This window comes from Hetaerina americana, unplaced genomic scaffold (assembly GCF_022747635.1).
Source record: "Hetaerina americana unplaced genomic scaffold, ioHetAmer1.1.p SCAF_2, whole genome shotgun sequence".
Classification (NCBI taxonomy): Eukaryota; Metazoa; Arthropoda; class Insecta; order Odonata; family Calopterygidae; genus Hetaerina; species Hetaerina americana.
Genome location: NW_027286763.1, coordinates 87,082,194 through 87,106,689, shown reverse-complemented (window position 1 = coordinate 87,106,689; position 24,496 = coordinate 87,082,194). Strand labels below are relative to the sequence as shown.

The 24,496-nt window shown below is 40.5% G+C and overlaps 1 protein-coding gene and 1 long non-coding RNA gene across 2 annotated transcripts in view; one reads left to right on the top strand and one right to left on the bottom strand.

Moving 5' to 3' along the window:
* The window catches only part of LOC139688272 (uncharacterized), an 89,753-nt gene that overhangs the window by 21,054 nt on the left and 44,203 nt on the right, over positions 1-24,496 (bottom strand). The window lies entirely within an intron of this gene.
* On the top strand, positions 4,174-6,138 carry LOC139688269 (U6 snRNA phosphodiesterase 1-like). The gene is made up of 5 exons (XM_071585741.1): positions 4,174-4,357; positions 4,463-4,602; positions 4,683-4,863; positions 4,942-5,101; positions 5,903-6,138. The coding sequence occupies exons 1-5, from the start codon at positions 4,194-4,196 to the stop codon at positions 6,098-6,100; spliced, it is 843 nt and encodes a 280-aa protein (XP_071441842.1). The 5' UTR covers positions 4,174-4,193; the 3' UTR covers positions 6,101-6,138.

Genomic DNA, 24,496 nt, shown 5'->3' with positions numbered 1-24,496 from the left:
TTCATTAAAAATAGAACTTCATTTTAGCCAAATGAAATGTAGGTATTATCGCAACACAACACCCAAATTTATCATGCAAATAGGGTGACTGACTCCATCCCACTGACCCCAACCTTGGCATGCTGTGAGGGTTTTGATATTCTGATGATTTCTAGAGCTGTGCTGGTGGGAACAGTGGTAACTGCTCCTTGAAGGGCAACCCATTTAAAGATAGGTGAAAGCCATACATACGTTAGTCCACAAAGGCAACCAGGCCTCATATTGTGATGCTTTCTGCATGATGGTCTTGGGGCAGAATTAATTCTTAAATTTGAGAATGAACAGGAAAAGCCAATTGACTTTGAACCTAGATTACTAAGAAAAGCAGAAATTAATCCCTCACAGATTGATTGTGATGCACTGCCAATTGCATTTGCTGTTTAACAGTTTACACAACATATTTTTGGAGAAAATTCATATTGAAGAAAAACCACTAAATGCCTTACATTGTAGATGAAAAAGGGGCATTCTTGAAATAGTAGCCCATAGACTTCAGTGATAAGTAATAATACAACAAGGCTACGATTTTCAAATCAAATATATCAATTTTTCCAAATTAAAATTACTGATGATCTTTCAAATATCACTTAATACATGCAAGAGAAGGATATAAAAGGATTTCTCATGTATAGAACTTGATGAAAGGGAATATTTGCCTATAACTGCAAGGGTTTGTGCATTCTTATGACCTCTAAGAGCTGTGCTGGTTGGAGCAATGATAACAGCAAAGGAATTTAGGAGGGACTTCATGTTGACCAAGGTTTTAGACTTTTGCATGGTTGAATAGCCATTTGAAATTAGTGATTCTTGAAAACCACTTTTGTCAAGATAAAATTGACTGTGGAATTGTTAAGTGTGGACAACTTGGGTTATTACAACAGAAAATTTAAGGCCATTGATTTTGAAGGAACTTCATACCAATCGCCATGGTTTTTTTAAGATGGATTCCCTTGCTAGATTATATGTCTTGTGATGCAAATTGAATGAAGTTTTGGAAGATTTATATATGTCTTAGAGCATCATGCTCATTAAAAAACCCCTACCATATCAGGCCAATTTGAAATGCTGGCAAGAGAACTTGATTCTAGTTCAATGACACTGAGTGGTGATGGCCCAGTGGCAAAGGAATGCAAGAGGTGTTGCACCAGTAAATAATGAATCAGTTCGGTCAAGTAGAAAACAAGGGACAAGAGAAAGTAATCCTGTAAGATCAAGGAAAGCCAAAGTTAAATGGGAGGTGAGCTATGAAAATTAATTTGCGGTTAAGACTCGTGTTTTTCATCATGGTATTTTACTTTCTGTCAAGCTTTTGTGTTTCATACCATATTAATTCCATGCCATATTTAATTTTTTATCACCTCCTCATCTTGTACTTGGGAGGTACCTTGTGAGTATATGTAGCGTTTTTTTTATCTTTTCTTCCATTCCCCTTGGAGAGGAAGGACGTGGTGAATGCTCATTCATGTTTCATTGGCTTATGCATGTTGTGAAGTTCACTTGTTAATTAGAATAAACTTGACCACCACCATGATGGTGGCATCCTCTGTTGCTTCCAAATGCATTCTTTGCTCGCACCAGTATCTTATAGTCCATTTTGCAGATACTGTGATAGTTAAAACAGAGAATTGAGAAGATATGCATACATCCCTTAAAACACAATGGTTCAAGAAGTAACTTCCAGAGTTTAATATTAAAATCATCTGGAATACAATAAAAATATAACACTAAAGAGAGATGCTGAATTTTGACACTGCACTACAAAGAGAGAAATCTAAAGAAGACCTTTACTTAAAAGCACCATTGTGTTGGGAGAAAGAACATCGACTAATATGAAGTGCAGAATTTTAAGAAATGAAATTATGCAGGCTCCATTCAAGGAAGAAGAGAGCTTAATGGAAAGACATTAAAATAATAACCCATTAGGAAGTGTAAAAATATGTATACATATAATATTGAAGCAAAAGAAATATCCAAATACAATGATCTTCTTTAAAAACCATCAAACAAACATTACAAATGAAATTACAATCAATCAAAACAAAGTACATAATATCAAGGTAAGTTAAATGGACTGTAAGTAGAAAATTGATGCAACATTATTATTTTTTGCAGTTGATGTTGAAAATATCTAACTCCGACCTTATCTACATCTACAGAATATCCTTGCAAGCCACCACAAAGGTGAGTAGCAGATGGCGTTATGGCACCAGTCATGTATTCTCAAAAATATGTTCATAGCTACATAAGGACATACATTTGCCATTCCATTAACAAACTTACATACATCATGCAATACTGGGCGTTTGACTAAGTCATGAACTTCGGTGTTTTAATTAAAAAATATCTGGGTTCTGGAGCCTAATTCTCTTGACAGTCTCTCATGTGAAGCAGAACGAATGCCTCAATCTGGTTCTAATGATATTTATCTTAGTTAATTTATTGAAAATTCCAAATTTACAAATATAATTTGGGACCATACTACATAAATAATTTTCTCTGTTACTTGGTAAGAGGTGTGTGTGAAACTATTTAAATTTCTCCTTTAGAACTGGCAAGATGTAACTCAATTATCAAAGAAACGGTTCATACTACTCTGACAAATGAAAGAGGGATTAAAATCCATTTGCTACCTATCATAAGCAGCCAATCAAATATTATGCGTTACACACTTTTAAAACCTTCTCCACATTTGTAACACGCAGTGATGTAGCTGGAGCAAGAGGTGTAAATATATTAAAAAGGAGTGACTCATCATCTGAATTTCCACATGTTATCATAGTATACCCATTAAATTAGGCTAAATGTTAAAAAATAATTAGAAAAAAGTATTATTTATCAATAATGAATTAATTTGAAATGAAATAAAAACCTTTGGCATCACCAGGAACGCATGAGGAAGGGCTTGCAGTGAGTGCTTGCTTCTGTTGGTTTCATTCTGTAATTTTTTACACCGTCCTTAAAAAATCCCCTTTACAGGACTTGGTATTCATTTGATAAAGTCCTCGCCTTCTTCATTGCCTCCTAACCTGTCACATGGCAATATAGACCATGGCATAGATAAATCTCAAATGAGATTTAAAAAACACTTTTGAACTGAAATTATACTTTAATTTATCCCATTCGATGCCTTGAAGGTCACATTTCAATGGAAATGTGCTTCCGTATCATGAATTATAAATGCTTGATGTGTTTACAGAGAGAAACATTAACTGAAAAATAACTTGACAAATGTACTCTCAAGGCCCTTGGCTAAAATATAACTGCCTCGGGGGTGGGGGGATACGATGTTGGTAAAATAAGGCAATTGTAATAAAAATACGGACTGGAAAAGACGCAGAAATAAGCCAGGAAATTAACTGAAGTGGTATCAATATTTTTGAGAGTCATTATTTGAACTATAAGCCTTAGTTGAAAAATTGCCACCAATCCACATGTGAATTCTGTAGATTAAATAGACGGCTAAAAAGGGAAACGTCGAACACTATGGGAAGTATTGGCACAATATGTGCCAATTGGCTACCACAAAGCTTCTTTAAGTAGATACACAAATGACCGAAGAGAATAAACCGATGGGCAAGTTAAGTAGTTTTAGCCAACGACACAGCATTATATGCCTACGCAGTCGGTCACCGTCAGTGAGCTCACTTCCTTTTGGTTACGTAGTACATATAAGACGAAGAAACCCCAATTTTAAAGCTACAAAGAGTAAAAGAAGTAGATGGATTGATAACCCCTCGAGACTGAATGGATTTCTTACTCAGGTATTTGAAGGGCAAACACAAATGACCAACATGGACACAAATGACTTTTTTCCCTCTACAGCAATAGATGGATTGACGATAGTTTGTTCTGAGACGGATATTTCATCTGCTAAAAGTGAGTAATTCACAGCATGTAATTAACGTATAATTGCAGGATCACGTAAGCGTGCTTAATTCTTTACTTCGTCGTACATTCGCAATAGAACCTACCAAAAAAGCTATTATTATTCGATAGCTGACATGAAATCCCAATTCACGTACTTTCTAAATGTGAAATGACTCCACCAATTACAAGCATCAACTTAACGACATATTCGTAAATCACCACAACCATACTGAGTACCGCGAATACTAACAGCAACGCATACGCACCGTCAATTATTGAATTGATAAATGGCGGCTGTCTCTAAAGGAGCCCTCAGTTTGCTGCAAGAATATGATGGTGACAGCAGTGAGGACGAAGTTCCAGGTCCGAGAGTTTCGACCAAAAGAGAGCTGAAGAATGATCACGACGATGGGACCCAAAAGAGTCTCAAAAAAGATGAACGTAATGGCAGGTGACGTAACAATTTTCTTAATCGTGTTAAAATGCTACTAATTTGGCATCGGCGGGAAGTCACTGTTTTTATTTAAAAAACTAAGACCAGCATGCATGTTTACAGGCTTCCCTTGCCATCGGATATCAGTTCACTTTTTTCCTCTACGTCTCCAGCACATGTAGATGAGCCGAAACTCCACGGTGGAAGAATTCGTTCTTTTCCTCACGAAAGAGGGAACTGGAGTACCTATGTATTTGTCCCCTGTAATTATTTGAGCAACATAATTTTACATTCGTTTTATATTGTAATGGTGCAGTTAAAGAAATGGCATCTTTTGTTGCAGATGTTCCCTCTCTTGTAGTCAACTCTCTAGCGGATGTACTTGTCGCTTTGATGGAATCAGACATTCAACTGGAGAAAACCGATGATTTGCACGTTAGTGTGACAAGGACAGTGGTTTTAAGGCATCATTGGATAGATTCATTTATTGAATCCGTCCAAAAATCGTTTAATGGCTTCCCCAGGTGAGTATAGCCAGTGAATTGACCAACTGTAATGTGCCAATGTTAATTTGCTTGGAAACATAACGTGATTACTTGCAGTTTCAGTATTGGTTTTGGTGCTTTAAAAGTTTTCACAAACGAAGAAAAAACTAGAACTTTTATTGGATTTTCTATTGACATAGGATGTGATAAATTATCAAAGATTACACAAGAGATGGATAAATGCTTAGCAGATTTCAAGCTCCCACCATTTTACAGCGTAAGTACAATTCAGTTTAGTGGTTACCTCTCGTTTTGAATTCAAACCACTCTATGTGAGAGTAATAATATAATTATTATTTATAAATAACAAAATGTGACATCAAATGAATTGGATTTCCTCAGTCGTTCATAGCAATACTCCTTGCTACTGGAACATATAATTCAGGAAAATATATGGTTAGAATGATCCGTTGATTTATGACCTTTCCTGTTTGTAGCTATTTGGATTTATATCTCCCCAGTCAGGAGATGCAGAGTGTTGTTCGTTTTGAGATTTTCCACTGTATTTTACATTTCATTAGATTGGCCATGTTCTTTGTTAATAGACTGTACTATAGTTAATACTTAGTTACATTCCATATAGATTGCTCATTCTCATGTACAAACTATAGTTTAAAAAAATGATTACTCCTTGTTCACTTTGAATTGGGAGGTAGTGTAATTACTATTTGTTTTTGCAGGAGTTGGATCAGTAGTTTAAATTTCTGGCTACAAAAGTATTTCAAATACCATGGCCAAGAATGGCATTTTTCATTCATTGTAATCCCATATTCAAGATTCTCTTTCGCAGCCTTTACTTGATTATTAATCTTCATTTTAAAGAAGCAGTGAATACATAAAACTAGATAAATTACAGCAGTTTCAGTGCAATTGGTGTGGCCTTGCTCAATTTTGAAGTTCAATAATTTCTTTTCCAATGTTTTTTTATGATGAAATGATATTTCACCAAATCTAATGTAGGTATGAATTGTTATTTTTATTGCATATCACTCATAAATTACTGGTACCTATATTACAGAATCCTAGTTTTCACATGAGTATTGTATGGTGCATTGGAGACAAGTCAAAGGAAATCCTACGGAAAATGTCAAGTGTTGAACTAGTCCATCAGCAATTTGTGAAAGCTCACCCATCTGAATGGCATGCAGAAATCAATCAAGTGCAGTGCAAATGTGGAAATAAACTGTTTTCCTTCCCCCTTGTACAAGATGTTTGAACGATAATTATTGAAAATGTATTCCTTTAAGAGTTCAATCCTTTCATTTTCAACTTTTAAAGCAATTCTTCCACTCAACTTTCCATGTAAAATATGAAACCTCACATACTTACCAATGCATGAGCATTCACTATTGTATTCTAGTCTATGGATTTTGAAAGCATGGTGGTAGTAGGTTTTATGGAAGGCGACCGACAGCTAAGATCATTTGCACCATTAGGGATGAAGGGAAAAGGAAGGGTGGATAGAAACCTGGCATCGACATTAGCCTACTCTTGTCAAAAGGCACCAGGGGGTCTGATGTGTAACGTCCCATCAGACAGATGTTGTACTCACTCAAAGTGCTCTCCACAAAACACCTCGAGTAGCAATCAGGATACCATTGTAAAATATTTGTCTCCAGAATTTGAACTTGGGCCCTCTCAGTGGGAAGCTATACATCAAACAATGCACAATCCCGATCCCCTTGTGGAACATGGTAGAGCTGATTTGTTTAGAGAAATTAACGTTTAGGAGGACTCTGGATGTGCCAGTAACAGGTAGAAAATCAACCTTGGAATTTGGTCCAACAACTACATAGGACCGTGAAATAAGGGGTTTGATGGGAAATGCAGTCGTCAATACAATACTTTTATCATACTAGTTGTTTGTGTACATTTCAGATGGATTATTTGCATTGTAATGAAAATTTACAAAGCATGTGAGTGAATTATTTGACTTTCAAACAAGCTGAATGGACCTATAAGTGGCCCAAGATGACCCTTTTATGGAAGCATAAGGTCACCCAAAGAAATATTATTCTTGTATACAAAGAGTCTATAATAAACCTCTACCTATAATTGTTGATTCATCAGCCTCTGGAGATCAAACAATTCATCACAAGTTGTCCATCCGAGGATTGGTCTGTAGCAACTCTTTAAAATGTCCTTTTACCTGCCAATATTTTCATTCCCTCGTAGCTCATTGCAGCATCATCTATTATCAACATCTAGTAGTTTTCTGTTGGCCTTCCTCTGAATTCTTCACATCTTATTTTCATTTCTATAATAATCAATTATTCAACATGTATTAGGATTTTCTAGCTGTGAAATGTGTTGAATTTGAGAATATTCCAATATTTCATGGTATGATAAGACAAATAATAAAAAGTATTTACACAGTGACAAAAACTTTTATTAAATGAAAGTATAATCAAGCTGCAGTTGGACCTTCTAAAGAATTAACCTGCAAAAAAAGTAGTGGGTATTTCAATTCTCCTTCACGTTTGCAGGTTTTAATGAACTAGAGATTTCTTTCAAAGAAACTGGGGAGATGCTGCAACAGTAAATTTTAACGGAGTCATCTGATACTGTGCATTTCAATGCAACAATTTCAGAGTTAATGTTTGAGATATGCAATATTGGATTGAATTCTGAATAATATGAAAGGTATGGTTATTTATTCTCGTGTGCTTGTCATTTTTGTGTTTAAATTTTTTCAGATTACTTTGTGCTGGTCGCATAAAAAATTAATGTACAATTGACTTTGATAAAGAATTTGATCTTCTCTTAGACTTCATATTTTGTAAGTTTTATGGTCTATCTTGATTACAGATTGTTTTGTTTTGATATAGATTAGTAAAAGCTGTCAGCTTTTTCTGTAATAAATAGTATGATTTACCATTTGCTTAAAATTACTTTGTGGAATCGTTGAAAATTTATTAATTGGTTACACAAAACCATATGAAAGGAGCTAATGATCAAGACCTCTTTTTTAAGCATTTGGAATCATATGAACCTTCTCTGACATGCATTTTGTGTAATCCTTGTGAATGAAATAAAGTCAATTTTTATATTAACCTCGTGGGGATTTCATAAACTTGGAAAATCCAGAGCTGTATAAAGGTGTGATAGCTATTAAATTTACTATTATATCTGTAGGATCAAGTGTATGCCTGCTTGAAAAGTTGTTCAAATTAAGAATTTATGAAGGAGGGCAAATAATTAGCTGGACATGTTAAGTGGGAGAAAAAGTCAAAATTGCATAATTCTAAATTGCAAATTTCTAAATTACATATACATATATTGCTAAAATGACTAGTATTTAATTTTATACATGCTTATCTTTATTTGGGTTGCATTGGACTACTAAATGGCGAGCCCCGGTTGAATTCCCGGGTAAGACTTTCTGAGCACCTGCAGCTCCACCCAAGCTTTGCGATTTTTTGGGTGCCACATCTTCCTGAGAAACCATATGTGGCATAGGGAAAGGAACTGGCCCCACTACCCTGATGTGTGAATTTCACACGCGATCGAGCTCAGTACTGGGTGACTCTATCATCACCTACCAAACCAATCTCCGGGTTGATTACTGTTTATGGTCATAAATGTATATATATACACATATATTTAATCATGGGTCTTTTGGCACTGTATAATGAAGAGGGGTTTCTAAATTAAAGGCATTATTCTTATAATTTTGAAACTCGTACAGTATTTACCATAAAAGTCCGTTCAAGATTTAGGAGGGCAGCTGTATTCATCCAAAAATATTTTCAATTTTTATTTTAATATGGATAGAAACTATAAACACAATAATCAACCCGAAGGTCGGTTTGGTAGGTGATGGTATAGTTCACCCAGTACTAAGCTCAACGGCGTGTGAAATTCACACATCAGGGTAGGGGGGCCAGTTCCTTTCCCTGTGCCAGTTATGGTTTCTGGTACCCGGAAGATCTGGTACCCGAAAAATCATATGGCTTGGGTGGAGCTGCAGGTGCCCAGAGACTTGCCCAAAAATCGAACCCGGGACCCTCCGGTCAGTAGTCCAACGCTCTACCCCCTGGACTACCGCGACCCACTTTCATAAGGATATAAACCTTGAATTTGTATTTTAAGAATTGCATCAATTTTATAATCCTAAATCTATGAATTGCTAATCAAAAAGAATTCTCAGCAAATTTCACTGCACACGGTCGACCCAAACAAAAACTGCAATTTCTTTTTGTTCTTGGCAACAGACTGGACTAAATCTCTACAGTAAATTACATAGCCTGGTTGGGCCAGAGGGTCTACTCTAGGTGTAGGCCCTGCCAGAAGTCATCTGATTCTGTGTTAATCCAAATTACTGAATTTTATTAATAAAAATAATAGTGCTTGATGTGTTTCTAGCTGTATTCATCCAATAATCTGGATGAGCTGGTATTACGTCTGTCCTGAGAAGTGATCACGGGCATTTGCCCATCCTAATTATTCAAATTAGAATATGCCTCGTATTATTATTGGTGGTAGGCTACTGGGTTAAGGCAGGATTTAATGGACCCTGGCACTAGAACCGCTATGATTCTCTTAAGCCCTAATCAACCTGATAATAATGTCCATATACCACAGATTCCATATATTTATTCATTCTTTACCCTTGCATGATTTCTACCTGCCTTAATTCCAATGAAAAACCTATTAGATTGGATGGGAACTTAATTAATCCACGGCGAGAAATTTGTGGTTAGTGTATTATGCAACTTAAATTTAACATAGTGCCATACACTATCCTGCACAAATCTAGAATGATGGAATTGAACATAATTTCCTCATTAAAACACAGGATGATTTTCTTCAGTAGTAACATCTAAGGTTCCAATAAAAAAATATTCATGTGACTTGCTTTTATTGGTGTGGATGTGCTTTCCTAAATGTACACATTAAGTCACTATGTATTATCGTAAAAATAATAAATTAGAAAGTAAATCTCCACAATTTAGAAATATATTTCTATGATAAACGCGACATTTCAGAAGAGTGCCCTTTGGGCTTTTTAGCAGGCTGTGCAGCTGGGTAAAATTTAAAGGTACAATCTATATGGTGTCTGATCCATTCATGAGTTTTACCACACAGACTGAACATGTACTTGTCTTTCATTATTGGCACAATTTTTGAATCACAAATACACAGGAGAGCCTTCCATGGTTGCCCATGTTAAATCCAGCTCCATTTGAGCAATTTAAACAAATCCTTAACTGGTGATATTTGCACAGCCATATGAAATTCGGCCTTTGTTCTCAGTTTCCAGCTGTATAGGTGATAGTTGTTTCAAGAAATGAGTGACAGCAGGTCCCATTTTCTCAACAAAGGATAGTTCAAAGGGATAGAATTTTAGGGGAAAGAGGAAAATCAGAGAGGCCCAATATTCACATCAGCATACTCTGTAATAAAGCCTTTAAGGGATCCACAGTACATCATTTATAACTGATACAGTCAAGAACCTAAAATGCTTTCCACATAGAATTCAATGAGGGATCAGAATTCTACAGATTAAAACTTCATAGTATTTGAAGTGGGGGTGTATTATAGCTCTGTGCATGATTTCTTAATTTATGTGATGGCCGATGATCATTTTGTAGTTATTTCAGTTAAATGTTACAAAACCAAATAATGCAATACCTGACATTGCCAAAAATCATTACTGGAGATGGGTCCCAGATCTGTAATGCTAACTGTTAGCGAGATAAAAAATTGCATTATGGATAGTAATGACATACATAACAAGATATGCAACTAGTCTCATAGAGTGGGACTTACGGCACTTGTCTCGACAAGACTCAAATGTGCAACAATCTAAAATGTGATTCATGATCATTTGGCAAACTGAAAGGTGCGTGCAATAGCCCTGCCCACTAGCGGTGCTAGTTGCCTTAGACCCAATGAGCCGTCTGTGCTTTGCGGATGACCAAGCTGTGCGCATCATGCCATTGTGTTAGTTTCTGTTTGTTCTTTGTTTTTACTGTTTGTTGAAAATGTAAATTGACAAAATCAAGAAGCAACGAATCAACATTAAGTTTTTTGGTGAAGTGCTGTAAAAGTTATCAAGAAGTTACTGAAATGTTTACAGCTGTTAACGGTGATAAAGCTCGGAAGAAAAAATCCATTTAAAGCTGGCCGACAAGACGCCACGGATGATACCAGGCCGGGACGACCTTCACCCACCTATGTTGACGACAACATTGACAGTGTGCGGTCCATTTTCCTTACTGATCGTTGAATAACTGTCCGAGTGATAGCTGATGAACAGAATTTAGGAAAATCAGCAGTGCATACTATTTTATTCGAACATGATGGATGGATCATTCACCATGACAATGCACCTGCACATTCAGCATTGATTGTTCATCAGTTTCTGGCAAAAAATTAAATCATCATCCTAGATCATCCTTCTTATTCGCCCCCCGCGACTTTTTCCTATTCCCAAAATGCAAAAATGTGATGAGGGGACATCACTGGGAAGATGTGGACACAATTAAAGAAATGACGAGAAAACTAAAAAGCCTAACTGCCGAGGACTTCCAAGGGTGCTTCAAACAGTGGAAAAGAAGATGGAATAAGTGCACAGTAACGGATGGAGAGTACTTTGAAGGGAACAAGTTCGATGTAGACTACATATTGTAAAAGAGTTTTTATGGCCTCAGTTCGCGTATTTATTGGACAGAGTAGTATTTTTAAGCTTCCCAGTAGGTCAATTTGGTCAAACTCAGGCCAATTTGTTATTCAACATCCAGCATGAATGACTACAATGATCAAGGTTTATTAAGAAAAACTCATTTTAAATTTATCTAAACCCCTTGCTTATAATTCTCAATGATCCACAATGTATACCAGTGGTTACTGATTGCAATTATTGACAAAATTGTATGAAATTATGATTATTCATGGCATCCTCTCACTTACTCCGTCGAGAGGAGCTCACCGATATCTTCTCTCAGAACCTGGCACCAATGATTTAAGGGGTACCAAAGCAGTATAGCTTACACATGGAAGCAGACACAATTAAATGATTTTTTAAATAATCATTCAACATGTGTATATCAATGTTATCATACTCCAGAATCCAGAATAAATGTACAAAACCTTGTGGCAGTTAAAAAAAATTTATCAACTTTAATGAGCTTACAAACTCATTTCTTTCGACTTTCGCTCAGGGTAGTTAATTCCTAACGTCGTCTCTTTTAGAATTAATCAGTAAATTGACGCGCTAAGTTTCTGTTGATCTGGAATTTTCGTGGAAATCACTTCAAGGAAAAATTTTTAAAAAAATTATTGCGATTTGAAGAAAATGGCAATTAAGAAGAGAATATGGAGGGAATATTATTTCCTTCAGTGCTAATATTGAACTAATGCATTTACTCCAGCGGATTTCCCATTTCGAATTATATGATGCAGTGTACCATCTCGAAACTCTTATTTGAAAAGGTTTAATAGGCGAAAATGAAATGATCGTCTTTGTGCTCGTCTCGTATCCAAATATGATCTGTTTGGATCATATTTCGTACCACCTAATAACGTGGAGTAACACACAGCGAAAGCGAACACTACGCCATCCCCTCATTGCTTCAACTTTTTTGCGTAATTCCTTGCCATTCCCCACGGAATGATTTGATCAAAGGAAGGCGTCAACACGTTGCGGGCAGTCAACACACTCGCTCGGAACCCAACGCCTATGGCACCCGGATGCCTCGATCGTCGGAGAGACTGCGGGTACGAGGAGGTTGGGGGCGTGGTGGGTAAGAGGAGGGGGAGAGAGGTCTGAATCATCCATTCAACGCTCGTTTGGCATTTCTAATTCTCACATCGGTTGTCAGTTAAAGGAAAAACTCCTCGAGCGGTGGAAGGGGTTCACTTTAAATTGCTGCAAGACCGAGGGTGAGGGCGATTGGGCGGCGGGGCAGGAGGGGGGGTGTTACGTACTCGAATCATCGTCACTATCTTCCCCTACTTCCACCTACGCCTCTACTTGAGGAAACTTAACTCAAGCCCCGTGATCGTCTCTGAAGGGATTATTTCCTCCAGCTTTACGGCCTCATACCCATTCGCCGGGTGTAATCACACTTGCGTGAGTGCTGGGGGAAAATTGTCCCTCCACGCCGCCCCCGTCGCCTCCTCCCCAGCCCGCCACACGCGGAGCCAGGCGACCCGACACCGCCGTCGGCAGGATTGAGCGGGCGCGTGCCTCCTTCCATCCCATTCCCTGCAGCCGCCGTCTGAACCGCCGGGGAGGGGGGGGGGGGTGGATGTGCGGTTGGAGCTGATGAACATTAAAAGGTTCATGAAAATTCATTTTTGGAAAATTTTGGATTAAGAACATCGCATTATGGGTTAAGCTTTAATCTCTATAGAGGTTAATCGGGGTTGAACGTTGGACCCTAAGGGACCCCATGCTGAATTTCCGCAATACGGAGAAACTTTCAACACGTACTTCCAGAGACGAAATATTCCATTTATCCACTCAAGTCTTTCATAGAGAGCGCTTCTTCTTCCCGCGCTGTGGTTTACGCTACCACATTCCTTTCACATCCAGGGACCACTATTTGGAAATAATTAACGCTCTGCCTTTCCTCCTCGACGGACATTCTTCACACAGCCTGGAATTACCATCACTCGAGGTCAAATACCAAGCTGGAAATATTGAATTGAATACCCATTGACTATGAATGACGTTTCGCGCGGTGGGACACAAAGAGGCAGACCCAGCGCTGAGAGGCAGCGAGGCACTCTCCTTCCCTCAGCAACACTTATGCATTAAAAGGGACATGATGGTCCGAATCTAGCCTCACTTCAAAGCAAGATAAATACAATTAAAAAATGGGTCTCATGCGAAGGGCTGTAGTGATTCCTACTTGGCATTCGAATGCAGTCTCGCTGCGGTCGACCAATCAGGGCCAGCGATCCCACGCCTTTGATTAAAGAGCGCAACATTTACATGAGAATTACCATTTGACATTTACTGCCGTCGCTTTTGGAACGCTTCGAGTCAGATGCAAGACACAGAAGAGTAATTTAAGGACGCCGGTCGAGACAGGGTGCAAGGCGTTTGCAAAGGCGCTCGGCAAGAATGACGGATCCAAGGGGAGGATAGGGAGAAGGGGACTATGCCCCCTAGGGCATGGGCGAAGTACAAATGAATCCGTGAACGCTTATAAAATACAATAAAAAATGTTTCAAAGCAAAAAATATTACCTTTGAAGTAATAAATTGTTAGCATCTTGGTTTGAAAAATATTTTTAACTTTACAATAATTAAAAATGAATAATATCAAGCAAATAAAACATTGGCATGAGAAAAAAAACTTAAGACAATAGTTCTTAGCTAAAAATCTTTTGATATGAGAGAGAGACAGACTCGCAGATCCGCTACAAACTTTTCTTTTCAATCAATGTTTACCTGATTTAATGGCCCGCCCTTTTTTAGGACAGGAACTCAAAGAGGGGAGACTTAAGCTGCAAGACATTACTTTAGGCGTCAAAAAAGGATTTCGATGATATATCCGAGTTTGGCATCCCTTTAATGTAGCTTCAGGCCGCGAGTGAAGTTCATTATATTATTCCGGGGCTCTTATTCCGACGTTTGGACGTCCGTTGACCTGACTAATAATATAATAATATTATTTTGTCTATCATTTACATTTAACTGGAACCCGAGAGAAGTAGTTCCATATTAACCCCATGGACACAATCACAGCCTATGTTTCGCTCCATTCTGGAAACCCCCAGGAAGCCATAGGTGTCACCCACCACTAAGGGAGTTGTCACCCACACTTCCGCTGTGAAGCGGGCGATTTCACGAGCTGTCGGACTTCGTGCTAAGTGAGCCCCCTAAGCCTACCGAATCAATCTCACGGCAGATGAATACCGTTTTGGCGACATCCGGCAAATTGTCTCCGGAGGTATGGATGAAACTTTATCCTAGGCTCCACGAGGGGGTGTATGTACACTTACTAGAGCCCCCCGCATTGCGGATTAAGTGGGGATTATTAACACATTAGAATGATGAAATTGGTTTTTTTAAATAATCGATTATCCTTTGTTTTATTGATGTTTTTTTAATAATTGTTGATTATGGCAAAAATATAATTACTAACTGGAAAAAATTTCTCAATGCATCCTCCTCCTGGTGATATCCTTCAAACAAGTTACTTTATTTATTTATTCTTAAAAAATATTTAGCATTAATTCGAAAACAGCACTTTTTATCCCTTCCATCTGACTATTGAAATGATAGAATACTATATATGCATAGTAATGGGCACAATTATGAACACCCAAGCCCTAGGTGAAAGAAAAACCCACCCGGGCGGGAGTCGAGCGAGCGACGTTTGGATAGGCAGACGAGGACGTTACGGAAGATTTAAATTTAAGGATAATTGAACCAATGCCTTTTGGCTCAGGAAGCCGATGACTTACCCCGGGTCCACTCCACCCCCAATGATTGTGCCCTCGCTGGAGAACGTGAATCCTTCCTTATAGTTATATAAATCAATTGAAAATATCAGTGCAACCAAAATGAAATCGTATTTAAAATTTGAATAAAATGAGAGGGTTAATTAGCAGGTTCATATTTTCTGATTTATGTATTAAAGTGTACGTTCACAGTAGTTTGGCCGATGTACGCTTGGGCTATAAAGAAATATGGACTTTTCCCCAAAGCAATTACATTCGGGCAGCCAGTCATATATTGTGGAAATACCAAATTCTTTCGCTAAAGCAGGCGGCTGGTTGAAAATAGCTGTTTGAATTATTGTTGACGTGTCTAATGACTCGTGTGAGATAATGAATCAAGCGTTTACTAACTTCAAGTAAAACACAGCTTAGTCGAAACCTCCCAATGTTTTACCACCCTTCTCAACCGCCTCTGAAAATTACCATTTTCTCCGCCTGTACAAAGGATATATAAATTTCCTCATGAGGTCAACAATTCCTTGGACTATCCAAAAGGTACACTAGTATGGAAGTAGAAGTGTAGTGGGAACATCAATTGAAAACCTCGGCAGGAAATGCATGTAATTCTCTGAGATAATATATACTCTCAAGTAGGAGGACACGGCGTGCATTCAAGGAGGAATCAAGATTTGTCCGACCGTATCTGTTCAAATTTACCGAAACTTCGAATCGCAACGCAGACTGTAATGCGTGACTTATGTAGTAAGAAATGGAGAGCAACGCTGAAGCTCTCATAGAATCAGATAGTTGGCACATTTTTTGTAAGTGTCATGTTCAGTGCCGTGTTAGGTATCCCATAGACATGTAGCGATAGTAGCCCAAACAAAAACCTAATTTTAACAGCAGACTACGATATAATAATTATGTGCAGAACAAGTCAACAGCTTCTGAAACCTTCTCCTAAAACTCTAAGAAGTTTTAAATTGAATTTAATGAACGGAAACTGCCTGAATGCGACTCTGTAATCTTGGTAATCCAGGGCACCACAATTCTAATCTCAGCTACGTGAACTCGGTTCATAAAACTCCTCTCTCTCACAGGTGAAAGAGAAAGATCCATTTATTTGGAGAGTCAACAACAAGAACAATGCCAACAACAAATTGAAATCAACTAACGACGTGAGAATGAATAGATAATGGTGAACCGTATGTGCTCAGCCGGAATACGATTCATCAAGCGCTCCTCCCAAGTCCCAACATCTTCGATCCACATTATCTTTCGACACACATACGCCCTAACCGAATGAAGGAAATATTGAAAATTTCCAAGGAGCGAGCTCTCATAATACACACGCGCGCGCACACACACTCACACACACACACACACACACACATACTGAATCCCTCTCGTTTTCATTCGGAAACACTCCCCACCCCCCACGCACACACCGCTACCCCCCATGACCCTCATACTATATATTAAGGGCGGAGGGATGGAGGGAAATAAAATCTCCCATGAATAATCCCCTTTTGGGTGGGAAAAATAAACAGGAGGAGAGCGACGGGAGGGATTTATAGACACGACGTGGAGAGGGAAACGGAAGGGGTGATCGTGAAGATCCTCCCGTCTGCACACCACCCCCACCTCCGAGGACCAATGGAAGGAAAGTGAAATTAAGAGAAGCTAAGGAGACTGGGGATCGTGAGAGGGGCAGACCGGCGTTCGTGGGGGAGCACCGGAAAGGGCTTCAATGGGCGTGGGTGGGAGTCCGTTCTAAGCCATTAAAAGGTCCACCAAGTGAAGGGTATGCCGCGTCCATGGCCATGGGGGAGGGAGAGGTCGGGGGGTTAGAGAAAGGGAGGTGTCATTTATTGGGGGCTGCGGGAAGGGTGGGGGCATGGGAAGACTGCTCAGGCATTGAATGAGGGGTTTAGGAAGGGGGGGACTAGCATAGGGATAAGAGGGCGGGGCCGTGAATGCAGAGAGGAAGACGCTTCCGGAGAGATATCGGCTTGGACGGCCCTGCACCGGGGAGGTACCCCAGGGGGGCGGTGCGGGGGGGGTTGAGGGGGGGGCGCGGTGCGGCGAAGGATTCGTGCATCTTCCTCCCGTCGGGAGGGTGAACGGAGGGTTGGCTGGGTGGACGAAGGTTTGGAACGGGGGAGTGTGGTTTGAAGCCGCCCGATTCATTCATTAATTCATCCGCCGGAAGGGCCTCGGAAGACCTGCCGACTGACGCGAACGTGCGCCCTATCCTCGAAATATCGTCTTCTTCGTCGACGGGCGACTATTTAACATCGTCTTTTATCGCAGCTCGTTCCGCACGACACCTTGCGTAAGGCTAAGCGCTTAACAAGAACCCTTGCTTGCCAGTGGATAAAAATCAAAATTTTTCACCGTAATATGATGGTAAATTTTGGTATAATTTTATCCATTGAAATTTTTTTTGCATCAAGATTGCAATTTCGTCCAAGTTCAAGTTTCGCAAGTTTCGTCCTCCCTGAACTTGACTCTCAAATTAAATGAATTCTTCCTTCTCATTAATCTTTAGCCTCACTATATCTTAGGTCCCGCTATAGTCATGGTAATTTATGACTAGTCTAAACTTGCCTACTTGTCATAAATTAAGGGCAAACGAATACAGGAATAACTCGTTTTAATTGCGGCGACAAATCGATAGACACTCGCCTCCATAGGGAACAATATGGTCAATTTTTACAGGTAGCTATGATTCGACCTCGCAATTTTATGTTTACATTAAGGTCGACGCTTAATTTCAATTCCAATGGTTAAATTAATTCCGAAAACTGTGGCCGCATGCGACTTAAGATATTAAAAACGAAAAATATCAAATGAGCATATTTTAAATGTCCATTTCCGGTGATGATGCCTATTAGAAAACACGTCGCCATAAATACGCATCGAACGTTTGCCTGATTCAATTCCCGCATGCCTTCACTCGACCGATCCCCTCCCACCGGACACCCCAGCGGCGGGACGATTGAGGATGTGTGCACATAGAGGTCGCTTCTTTAAGGCCCCAAATCGAGATGAAGAGAGAGGGGCCGTGAGATACCCGGGGTGAGGGTGGCGGCGGACAGCCTGCCTGCCGCCGCCGCGGCCGAAATTCTAGAGCCATCGCCTCGGGGTCAGAATTCGAGATTAGAAAAACTCCGGGGGCGTTGCTCGCACGTTTTACTCGGAAGCCAGTGCTCGCTTCCTCTCAGTGAGTCGCCCACCGCGTACTGTTCCAAAAGTTGTCCAACCCGCGGCTATGACACTGAACGTCGGACAGTGTCAGACTATGCTCGTGAAAACGGGGTTAGTTATTTAGTTATAATAGTACCCTGCAAGTCACCTTTTGGGTGTGTGGATGGGGGTGAATACACCCCAAACCGATTTTGACCCGAATACGACCGTACCATTCTCATCCTTTATCGTTCGTGGAAAAAATGACATCTTAAACATAACATTTATACACATCTCTCTAATTTTACTGCCATGGTCTCTCCTACCTTTAACCTTCGCACCGTGAGTGAATCCGAGGCTAGCTACTCTAATATTTGGGATACGCTATTAATTTTATCATTACGCTTTACAAATCTAGCTCCTCTACCCTGCACACAATCCGATTCGGCAATAATCTAAGTTAGGATACCATATACTTGCAGTATATTCTAAATGAGGCTTAATAAACGAAAGATAACATTTCTCTTTGACCTTTCCATCGCATTTACCAAGTACTCTTCTCATAAATCCTAATTTTTTGTTAGCTTATTCACATATTCCCCGTACGTGTTTCGCCCGGGAGAGGTCGTGAGTGACGCGTAATTACTTAATCGAGTCTACACATTCCATTTCGGCGTTCCCGATGCAGCACGTGTTTGGGAGTGTATTGCTCTTTTTCCAAAAATTCATCACTGCGCATTTTTTTAAGCTAAATTCTTGATGCCATGTGTCGCACCAGCGTTGTATAGCGTAAGGCCATCTGCTAAAGCTGCTGTGTCGTTAGGATCACGGTAAAGCACTGAGTAGTCGGTAAATAAACGTGCCTTACTAGTGACTACGGAGTCAATGTGGTTAACGGAAAATAGGAATAACTGATGTCCAATAACACTTCCCTGGGGAAGACCTGAAGTACTTCTGCTGCATCTGAGCTTACTCCAAAACCGGGGCCACTGGAACATTGCTCTCTCCCGAAGTAAGAACATCATGAACAAAAGGCCCAAGCTGTGCCTTGCTGGATCTACCCTTTCGAAAACGGTGCTGAATAATAACACCTGATGATCGAGGTGTCTCACAATCGAACTACATACCCGTCTCCAAAAGGTATCAGGTGCTATCGGAAGATAGCCCAGTGGTATCTGCAGCCCCTTCCTCCGCCTCTGTGAGGGCACCACCCAGAAGGATCTGTCACAGTGGGAAGGAGGGGATCTAGTGATAGGCACCAATAACGGCAGATATGTAATTATCGCACTCGTATTGCGGGAGAGGGCGGACCATGAGGGTGTGAGCTAGTGCCTAATGCATTCCTAGCGGCGGCGTTCCCCAGGTGACGAAGGCGATTGTGACGGCGGCTCCAAGCCGCCGCTCCAATCGCCTACTTCAATTCGAAGTGTTCCAAGATGCGGGTCGTGGCTAATGTTGGCGTCAACGATCCCGTGGACCATGGATCTGAAGGAATTTCTCCGTTTGAGTCGAAAGAATTACATCATAAACCCCCAAGAACTGTAGACGGGGGCATTTGTGAGTTAACGTTGTGCGAATACTTAGTTTCATTCATTGTATCTTGTCCTTGCATTAAAACTTCCGTAATAATATCTAATCCGGCTATTAACTTAAATGCTTTCTTCATATCCACGGGAAATCTAATAACAACTCTTCCAAAAATGTAGTATCCCCGGATCAATACACTTTTGTGCAGAGCAGATTCCCGTCGCGGCCAGGAAAAGCTACCGTCGCTTCCCCGGAACTCGGTCGCGCGGCATCCCTGTGATTACTCATTATCCGCGACTCACGCGTTGAAGTTCTTTTCCCTCCCCCGACACGAAGACCGACAAATATCCCCCTCCACCGTTGGGAAGCGAACAGCCGTCGTCGGGTCCGCAGAAAAACGTCTTCTCGTGAGTGGGGCTTTGAAAAGAATTACAAAAAAGTTTCCTCCCACCACCGATGCGCAAAGCATCAGTAACTCCGATACAAAAGCGCGCGTGCGGTGAAGGCTGCGGGCGACCTTACCACTTCCGCGAGGCGAGCCACGTATTCACCGTCGGGGAAGTCGCACCGGCGAATGGGCTTACCAGACCCATACCTTCCTTTTTGAAAGCGCGCTCACCGGGTCTTCTAACGTAGCGTGTGTCTGGGTCGAGACTGAAGCGTTGCTGCATCCCCGCCCGCCAGAGGCCGCCGCGAATACCCCTCAGACAACCGTCCTGCCACTTTACGACGAGTGGCGAAGACACTCGACCCCAGCGCTGGAGGGGAGGGAAGTGGGTTTGCCCTGATGATGCCTAGGTTGAGAGGAATGCAGCGTGGAGGATGGGAGAGAAGGGGGAGCGGGTGGTGTGGGAAGAGCCCTCGACACTCTATTGTTCAATTAGAGAATGAGCATGGTTAAGTCAGAGTATTCTGGAAGATGCTCCAAGAAAAGCTCGTTATGCCGGATGGAGGGAATCCGTTCTAATGGGATGCATACAGGGTCGCACCCAGAAGTGGTAGGACTGATTTTTTTACAAGAATTTTATTGACCATATACCTACATCGACTTAATAATCTTCAAAGTATGCTCCTTGAGCTGCTACACACTTAGTATAGCGTTGCTTCCGTTCCCCGTACGCCCGCTGGAAATTTTCTTTGGGGATGCCGTTGATGACCCTCGTCGAAGCCTCTTGAACGGCCTTTATCGAGTCAAAACGTCGTCCCTTGAGCTGTCTTTTCATCAGGGGGAAGAAGAAGAAGAAGTCCGGTGGTGCCAGATCGGGAGAATAGGGCGGGTGCGGCAACGTGGCAACGCCGTATTTGGCCAGGAGCTGTCTGACGACGAGAGCGCCATGGCAGAATTTTTGGCACCATCTTGGCGCACACCTTGCGCATGGCCAAATCCTGTGAAATAATGCGTTGGACGTTGGATGCAGACAGACCCAACTGGTCTGCAATTTCTTCACTGGTTAAGCGTCGGTCTGTGTTCAGCAGTGTCCTCACTCTGTCCACATTCGTGTCGGTTCTTGCCGTCGACAGCCGTCCGGAGCGATGGTCGTCTTCAACGAGCTCCCTATCCTCTTAAACAACTTGTGCCACTCAAATACTGTGGAACGGCTTAAGGCAGTGTCCCCATAAGCCTGCTTGATCATATCGAGGGTCTCAGTTGCCGTCTTCCCGAGTTTCGCACAAACCTTCACGGAATAACGTTGCTCTAAATTCAGATTCAGTTTGTTTTTCGACCCGGACAAAAAACTTGCTTCACTAAAAACGGTTTCCTCACTCAACGACAGCCCGCAGGTGACTGAGGTTGGTGTTGGTCTGTTGCTAAGAGCCCCCTCCACCTTACCCTGCCAGGCAGACCCCCTCCGCCGCTCCGTTCGCGCCAGAGAAAATCAGTCCTACCACTTTTGGGTGCAACCCTGTACATGTCACGGCGCTCAACGATTGAACTTAACGGTTGAACTTATATCATCCGGCTGGTCGACCATGAGCGAATGTACACGAAGGCATGTCGATTTATATAAAGCAAAATATGGATGTGATACCAGTTCATTCTTATTGATGGCATTCAATTCATTTGCATATTAAATAACCCATGCTTAATAATTAAGTTCTAACTCTTGCACTCAGACGTTGTCGGCGAAAAATTTCAATCGTTATAATCTCATCTTCCGAAGACTTAGAAGAAACTTTTTATATTAAAATATTTTGCTGAATGGCAGTTGCCATGGTAAAACACGCTTAGATAACAGTGCACGCGTCAAGCGATACTTAAAGCTATAAGTCAGAATCCAGGTGACCAAGAAACAAAACTAGATTCTATAGCTCAAATTTATGTATCATTTTACCATTATGGTATTTTTCATTGAATGAGCGCCTAACTGAAGTCTAGAGCCAGAATATGATGTATATCTTATATCTTTCTCGGTATTGTATATCAGATTTTCATCATTGGTATTTCTTTAGGCGGCACGCCCCAAATAAGGCAGAATATCAATAAAAATAATGGGCATTTGGATTAGGTTATATTTCCAAGAAAAACAAGTTTGCACTTAGAACAATTACAATAACGAACTTCCATACATCTCGCCTCCTCTGAATCTATTAAATATATTACGATATCTTTCTTCTAGTACGATTTATATTACTTATACGAATGAGTAAGATCAACGGGACGATAAAAAATTAAGCACATTTTTTTCAAGACTTATAAAACAAGAATATATTTTTCCGAGTTCTTTTAATAGCATCCTCGTGCTACACAAGATGATTAGTTGCGTGATTTTAGTGAAGAAATAATGGTCGTACTTACACATATATTCACTTTGAGCGATTACGTCGCACACATCGACGGTGTTTATCGTATACGAGTACATTAATTAATTAAAATGTTGAATAGAACTGAGCCTTAAAGGAAGCGGTACTTAACTTGGTAGTATAGAATATTTCGTAAAACTGTTGAGTTCAACTATTAACCGTTTAATGCGGCCGATAAAGATGTTCGATCGTATCAGACCCATGGACTTTCCAGCTGGTTCATATCTCACATTGAGCAGAGATGGTCCGCGATGAAGTACATTTGTGCTCATGACATGAAAGTACTGAGAAAAGAGAGCACTACAAAGTATTCAAAGTTCCGTATGCCCGTTTATCTCCAAAGTAACTCGAATGACTCAAAGTCTCTCATGACGGTGTTTCATTCGGAGGTAAGCGCATGCAGAGGGGATAATTAATTTATCATGCTTAAGTGTAAGTTAAAATGGGCTTTGCATGAATACTATATATACGCCGCTCTGGGTGTGAATTGGCATGTTTTTCTATTTTTTGCATGGGGTTTTATTCAGTTTTACGGGTGGTGTCCTAAAACCATCCGCTACGCGCTTTTGCGGGGATTTGCGTGGATGTATTAATGTTAATAGCCCACGCATACGTCTCTTCGTTTCTTTTTCGCCAGAAGAAGAATACACGAAAACTTGCATTTTGATACAATTATAGAATATCCTCAATAGTCCAAATGGAAGTGAGTAAAACAAGTTTAATTTTAACAAAGGTAGCGCTCATGACGTTTGCACGCTTCTTTTGGACACGATTGTAGTTATTTGCTACGTGATGGATATAAAAAAAACCTACGGCTAACGATGTCTCTTGTAACCTGAACATATATTATCACTAAGTATTTAATGCACACCCACGAATTCCGAAAGCAAATGAAAATACTCGCTAATACTCAGACGTTGACTCACGACGGCTGTTTAATTTTACGCAACCGTCAACACAAAACTACACTTCCTCTGCCCTCTAGGGCTACCAAGTTTAGAAATTCTGAATGGCGTAGGGAGAGGAAACGTGAGTGTTCTTCACGAAAAATGACGATGAACACGAGCTGCTGCACCTTATCATTCTTGGCGGGATTCACTTCCGCGTATGAAATTCAAAAATAAAGAAAACATTTTGCGGAGCACAAAGGTGCTTCGCTAATGATGAGTGGGCATCTGGGACGAGAGAAGTGTAGACAAAGGAGAGCGAGGACCCCTGACGCACTCGAAATAATATAAGATCTCCGCGCACTACCTTTCTTTCATTTTACTGCCCCACATACTCTCCTCGACGAATGCAAAATCATCGGAATTTAAACGTTCGTCCCTTGGGCTCAAGATAAGACCTCCTAATTTATTGCATAGAGGAAATCTTTCGCAGAAGTATATACGCGAGGTATCGCGCATTGACAATAATTAGCAGAGAGAAATTATTGATGATTAACTTCTTTAGGTCGAGACGCTCTTAAATGAAAAGAATATTTCAATTTTAAATTGAGATTATTACAAAATTAGACAGGCCTTGGCCCACATTCACGGTGGAGTAAATTAACTCGTACTCATATATACACAGGCAGTCCTAGGACAATATTTAATGTTTTAGAATTGGAGTCTAGTTTATCTAGATAGATTACCTAGGTGATTGATTACCCAAGACATAACGCTTAATTAGTGCGATTCAGTGTTCAGCAGTAA